Source organism: Saccopteryx leptura, chromosome 2, assembly GCF_036850995.1.
Source record: "Saccopteryx leptura isolate mSacLep1 chromosome 2, mSacLep1_pri_phased_curated, whole genome shotgun sequence".
Taxonomy (NCBI): domain Eukaryota; kingdom Metazoa; phylum Chordata; class Mammalia; order Chiroptera; family Emballonuridae; genus Saccopteryx; species Saccopteryx leptura.
Genome location: NC_089504.1, coordinates 12596534 through 12603891, shown reverse-complemented (window position 1 = coordinate 12603891; position 7358 = coordinate 12596534). Strand labels below are relative to the sequence as shown.

At 39.8% G+C, this 7358-nt stretch overlaps 1 protein-coding gene across 1 annotated transcript; it reads right to left on the bottom strand.

The window, feature by feature from the left end:
• Nucleotides 1-5864: 5864 nt before the first annotated feature.
• OR1N1 (olfactory receptor family 1 subfamily N member 1) lies at nucleotides 5865-6800 on the bottom strand. The gene has a single exon (XM_066365589.1). It carries the CDS (start codon nucleotides 6798-6800, stop codon nucleotides 5865-5867), a length of 936 nt encoding a protein of 311 aa, XP_066221686.1.
• Between the last annotated feature and the right edge of the window lie 558 nt (nucleotides 6801-7358).

Sequence of the window (7358 nt, the reverse complement as noted above, 5' to 3'; positions counted from 1 at the left end):
TGATCATAAAGCCCTGAAACTAGAATTCAACTGCAAAAAAGAGGGGGAAAAACCCACAAAAATGTGGAAACTAAACAACATACTTCTAAAAAATGAATGGGTCAAAGAAGAAATAAGCGCAGAGATCAAAAGATATATACAGACAAATGAAAATGAAAATACGACATATCAGAATCTCTGGGATGCAGCAAAAGCAGTAATAAGAGGAAAGTTCATATCACTTCAGGCCTATATGAACAAACAAGAGAGAGCCGAAGTAAACCACTTAACTTCACACCTTAAGGAACTAGAAAAAGAAGAACAAAGACAACCCAAAACCAGCCGAAGAAAGGAGATAATAAAAGTCAGAGCAGAAATAAATGAAATAGAGAACAGAAAAACTATAGAAAAAACCAATAAAACAAGGAGCTGGTTCTTTGAAAAGATCAACAAAATTGACAAACCCTTGGCAAGACTCACCAAGGAAAAAAGGCACAGGACTCAAATAAATAAAATCCAAAATGAAAGAGGAGAGATCACCACAGACATCATAGATATACAAAGAATTATTGTAGAATACTATGAAAAATTATATGCCACCAAATACAACAATCTAGAAGAAATGGATAAATTTCTAGAACAATACAACCTTCCTAGACTGAGTCATGAAGAAGCAGAAAGCCTAAACAGACCAATCAGCAGGGAGGAAATAGAAAAAACTATTAAAAACCTCCCCAAAAATAAAAGTCCAGGCCCAGACGGTTATACTAGTGAATTCTATCAAACATTCAAAGAAGACTCGGTTCCTATTCTACTCAAAGTCTTCCAAAAAATTGAAGAAGAAGCAATACTTCCAAACACATTTTATGAGGCCAACATAACCCTCATACCAAAACCTGGCAAGGATGGCACAAAGAAAGAAAACTACAGACCAATATCTCTAATGAATACAGATGCTAAAATACTAAACAAAATACTGGCAAACCGAATACAACAACATATTAAAAAAATAATACATCATGATCAAGTGGGATTCATCCCAGAATCTCAAGGATGGTTCAACATACGCAAAACGGTTAACGTAATACACCATATCAACAAAACAAAGAACAAAAACCACATGATCTTATCAATAGATGCAGAAAAGGCTTTTGATAAAATACAACACAATTTTATGTTTAAGACTCTCAACAAAATGGGTATAGAAGGAAAATATCTCAACATGATAAAGGCCATATATGATAAACCATCAGCCAACATCATAATAAATGGCATAAAACTGAGGACTTTCTACCTTAAATCAGGAACAAAACAGGGTTGTCCACTCTCTCCACTTTTATTTAACGTGGTGCTAGAAGTGCTGGCCAGAGCAATCAGACAAGACAAAGAAATAAAAGGCATCCATATCGGAAAAGAAGAAGTAAAGGTATCACTTTTTGCTGATGATATGATCCTATACATCGAAAACCCGAAGGACTCCACAAAAAGATTATTAGAAACAATAAACCAATACAGTAAGGTTGCAGGATACAAAATTAACATACAGAAGTCCATAGCCTTTCTATATGCCAACAATGAAATATTAGAAAACGAACTCAAAAAAATAATCCCCTTCACTATTGCAACAAAAAAAATAAAATACCTAGGAATAAACATAACAAAGAATGTAAAGGACCTTTATAATGAAAATTACAAAGCATTGTTAAGGGAAATCGAAAAAGATACAATGAGATGGAAAAATATTCCTTGTTCTTGGATAGGAAGAATAAATATAATCAAAATGGCCATATTACCCAAAGCAATATACAAATTTAATGCAATTCCCATCAAAATTCCTATGAGATTTTTTAAAGAAATGGAACAAAAAATCATCAGATTTATATGGAACTATAAAAGACCCCGAATAGCCAAAACAATCCTAAGGAAAAAGAATGAAGCTGGGGGCATTACAATACCTGACTTTAAACTATATTATAGGGCCACGATAATCAAAACAGCATGGTATTGGCAGAAAAATAGACACTCAGACCAATGGAACAGAATAAAAAGCCCAGAAATAAAACCACATATATATGGTCAAATAATCTTTGATAAAGGGGCTAACAACACACAATGGAGAAAAGAAAGCCTCTTCAACAAATGGTGTTGGGAAAACTGGAAAGCCACATGCAAAAGAATGAAACTCGACTACAGCCTGTCCCCGTGTACTAAAATTAATTCAAAATGGATCAAAGACCTAAATATAAGACCTGAAACAATAAAGTACATAGAAGAAGACATAGGTACTAAAATCATGGACCTGGGTTTTAAAGAACATTTTATGAACTTGACTCCAATGGCAAGAGAAGTGAAGGCAAAGATAAATGAATGGGACTACATCAGAATAAAAAGTTTTTGCTCAGCAAGAGAAACTGATATCAAAATAAACAGACAGCCAACTAAATGGGAAATGATATTTTCAAACGACAGCTCAGTTAAGGGCCTAATATCCAAAATTTACAAAGAACTCATAAAACTCAACAACAAACAAACAAACAATCCAATAAAAAAATGGGAAGAGGACATGAACAGACACTTCTCCCAGGAAGAGATACAAATGGCCAACAAATATATGAAAAGATGCTCAGATTCATTAGTTATTAGAGAAATGCAAATCAAAATTACAATGAGATACCACCTCACCCCAGTTAGATTAGCTATTATCAACAAGACGGGTAATAGCAAATGTTGGAGAGGCTGTGGAGAAAAAGGAACCCTCACTCACTGTTGGTGGGACTGTAAAGTAGTACAACCATTATGGAGGAAAGTATGGTGGTTCCTCAAAAAACTGCAAATAGAACTACCTTATGACCCAGCAATCCCTCTACTGGGTATATACCCCAAAACCTCAGAAACATTGATACGTGAAGACACATGTAGCCCCATGTTCATTGCAGCACTGTTCACAGTGGCCAAGACATGGAAACAACCAAAAAGCCCTTCAATAGAAGACTGGATAAAGAAGATGTGGCACATATACACTATAGAATACTACTCAGCCATAAGAAATGATGACATCAAATCATTTACAGCAAAATGGTGGGAACTTGATAACATTATAAGGAGTGAAATAATCAGAAAAAAACAAGAACTATATGATTCCATACATTGGTGGAACATAAAAACGAGACTAAGAGACATGGACAAGAGTGTGGTGGTTACCAGGGGTGGGGGGAGGGAGGACATGGGAGGGAGGGAGGGAGAGAGTTAGGGGGAGGGGGAGGGACACAGAGAACTAGATAGAGGGTGGCGAAGGACAATCTGACTTTGGGTGAGGGGTATGCAACATAATTTAATGACAAAATAACCTAGACATGTTTTCTTGGAATATATGTACCCTGATTTATTAATGTCATCCCATTACCATTAATAAAAATTTATTTAAAAAAAAAAAAAAATAATAATAATAATAATAATAAAGTAGTACAACCATTATGGAAGAAAGAAGTATGGTGGTTCCTCAAAAAACTGAAAATAGAACTACTTTATGACCCAGCAGTCCCTCTACTGGGTATATACCCCAAAACTCAGAAACATTGATATGTAAAGACACATGCACCCCCATGTTCATTGCAGCATTGTTCACAGTGGCCAGGACATGGAAACAACCAAAAAGCCCATCAGTAGAAGACTGGATAAAGAAGATGTGGCACATATACACTATGGAATACTACTTAGCCATAAGAAATGATGAAATCGGATCATTTACAACAAAATGGTGGGATCTTGATAACATTATTCGAAGTGAAATAAGTAAATCAGAAAAAAAGCAAGAACTGTATTATTCCATACGTAGGTGGGACATAAAAATGAGACTAAGAGACATTGATAAGAGTGTGGTGGTTCCGGGGGGGGGGGGGCAGGGGAGGGGCACAAAGAAAACTAGAGAGAAGGTGATGGAGGACAATCTGATTATGGGTAATGGGTATGCAACATAATTGAATGACAAGATAACCTGGACATATTTTCTTTGAACATATGTACCCTGATTTATTGATGTCACCCTAGTAAAATTAAAAAGAAAGAAAAAAAAGAATGGAGAGTTGTAGACGGAGATGAAAGGGGAAGGACCCCAGGGTTGTGACCACTCCAGCACTGGTTACATGAAGCCCCCCTCACCCCATTTGAGGACTCCAAGAGAGATTATCTGGAAAGGAGATCCAGAGAGAGCAGACGTACTGTTTCAGGTCATCCAACTAATGTAATCCCCCAGTACTAAGATGTGCCATGCTGCTCTAAACAATTCACATTCATGCTTGCCATCTCCTGACTCCATGGAAGAATACAGGAGCCTGACCAGGCAATGGTGCATTGGATAGAGCATCAAACTGGGATGCAGAGGACCCAGGTTCAAAACTCTGAGGTCGCCGGCTTGAGCGCAGGCTTATCCGGCTTAAGCGCAGGGTCGCTGGTTTGAGCATGGGATCACAGACATGACACCATGGTTGCTGGCTTGAACCTAAGGTCATTGGCTTGAGCAAGGTGTCACTTGCTTTGCTGTAGCCTCTGGTCAAGTCACATATGATAAAGCAATCAATGAACAACTACGGTGACGCAACAAAGAATTTTTGCTTTTCATCTCTCTCCCTTTTTGTCTATCTGTTCCTATCATACAGGAATGGAGAGAGACGAGAAGCATCAATCATCAGTTTTTCGTTGCGACACCTCAGTTGTTCATTGATTGCTTTCTCATATGTGCCTTGACCGTGGGCCTCCAGCAGACGGAGTAACCCCTTCCCCAAGCCAGCAACCTTGGGTCCAAACTGGTGAGCTTTGCTCAAACCAGATGAGCCCGCACTCAAGCTGGCGACCTCGGGGTCTCGAACCTGTGTCCTCTGCATCCCAGTATGATGCGCTATCCACTACGCCACTGCCTGGTCATACTTTTGTCTATCTCTGCAATGACTTTAAGCTGCTGGCGCCCCTTTAGATCTGCAGGCAAACCTGAAGGCAAAGAAGAAAAGAGGGTTGCAGGGTTCATACCTACTAGTCGCGAAAGGATGTCAGCTTCATCGAACATTTCTGACCAGCAGGGGGAAGAGGCAGTGCGGGAGTCGTAAATACTTCACAGTGAAATCTTGGCCAACAAGGGAAGGGGGTCCACTAACATGGAAACCTAAACAAGTAGGTGGTGACAGAGAGTGATGGACTTTGGGTGATGGGTACACAACACAATCAACAGTTTGAATGCTACAGAGATGTTTACCTGAAACCTATATACTCTTAATGATCAATGTCACCCCATTATATTTAATTTTCTAAACTGAAAGAAAAGAATTTTAACCTTCTGGTGTGAATTCTTGACTTCTTCTTCATCTCCTAGCCTCTGTTCTTTATTTCTTTTGTCTGAGCTTCCATTTCAGTGCTATAAATAAGACATATTCTTGGCTCAATATTTTATAATTGATAAATTAATAATCCAGAATAAAAGTGTCACGGAAGCAAGGACTTTGTGGTGTATAGAGCTACATCCTTAACATTTATAACAGCTCCTAGCACTAAGTCGGTGTCTGGTATATATTTAATGAATGAATGAATTTCAGAGGAAAGGGTTTTATTACTTTTTCACTGGGGGAGGGATGAAGAGTGACAACAGTAATAATAACAGCTATCGTTTATTGAAAACCTACTATTACTAGCCACTCTACTAGTGCATTTCCTACTTTATCTCAAGTCACCTTATTAGATAGAGATTATTACCTCCATTCACATGAGAAGGCTAAGGCTCAGAGAGATTAGGTAATGAAACTACAATCTTCTGGCAAGTGTGTGGCAGACCCAAAGCTGAAGCCTAGTTTGTCAGACTCCAAGCCCACAGCTTTACTTTAAAGGTACCTCCACTATATCTAAGAGGAAAAAACTCTCCTGCTACTGAGCAGCCGCTTAAGGGCCCCCTTCATGTCCTTGTTCCTTAGGCTGTAGATGAAGGGGTTCAGCATGGGGATCACCACGGTGTACACTGTAGCTATTGCAATGTTCTTCTCTTCAGAGGCAAGAGAGGTGGGGCCAAGGTGGGCACTAAAGAGGGTCCCATAGAATACACAGACAGCACAGAGATGGGAACTGCAGGTGGAGAAGGCCTTGCCCGCCCCACCGGGAGTCCGGATCCTCAGGATGGCCAACACAATGTGGATGTAGGAGATAACAATGAAAATAAATGGGATGATGAGTGCTGGGCTTGATAAGGCCAAAACCATCAACTTGTTGACATGGGTGTCAGAACACGACAGACGCAGGACAGGAATTATGTCACAGTAAAAGTGCGCTATTTCCCCGACAGCACAGAAGGACAGCCGAACCATGAGCAGCATGTGAGTCAGGGCAATGGCGTGGGTGAGGACCCAGCACAACATGAGCAGCAGGGCACAGACACGGGGGTTCATGACGGCAGAGTAGTGGAGAGGGCGGCAAATGGCCACATATCGGTCATAGGCCATTACTGCTAGGAAGAAGTTGTCCAGATCACCAAACATCAGTAAGAAATACATTTGTGTGAGGCAACCAGCATAGGAGATGGTGTGATGCTGAGTCTGAATATTCACCAGCATTTTGGTAACTGAGGAAGATGTTAAACCCATGTCAACAAAAGACAGATTGGCCAGGAAGAAGTACATGGGCGTGTGGAGGTGCGGGTCAGAGCTGATGGCCAGGATGATGAGCAGGTTCCCAGTCAAGTTGATAACATACATACTCAGGAAAAGACCAAAGAATAATTGTTGTTGCTCTGCTGACCCAGATAATCCCCGGAGGAAAAATTCAGAGATGCAGGACTGGTTTTCCATGACTCTGCAGCATCTAGAAGCTGGGAAGGACAGAGAGAATGCAAGCTTTCTTCTAGGACCCTCTGTGTTGCTGACTTCCCAATCTTCTAACTCCCAAATCTCCCTTTAAATTCATTATCCTCCCCAATCCTGACTTAACCTATGATCTGACCCTACTTTCTTCTGTTCTCTTCTCTCATCATTTTTTGTTTTGTTTTGTTTTTTCCTTTCCTTTTCTCTCTCTCTTTTCCTCTGGTCAAACTTTTATAAAGAGGACACTCCACTAAGGAGGCACTGGGCATGTTCAACCCTGGGGATTATTGAGCCTTAAACTAGGTCAACAGCCCCATGTCAATTTCATCATTGTGGTAACATGAATATGTAAGTAGATGGAGGTGAGCTGACTCTTACATTCTCATGGTAGCCTCTAAATCCATCAAGAATTCTTTATAAACAGACACTTCTCCAAGGAAGAAATACAAATGGCCAACAGATATATGAAAAGATGCTCATCTTCTTTAGTTATTAGAGAAATGCAAATCAAAACTACAATGAGATACCACCTCACACCTGTTAGAT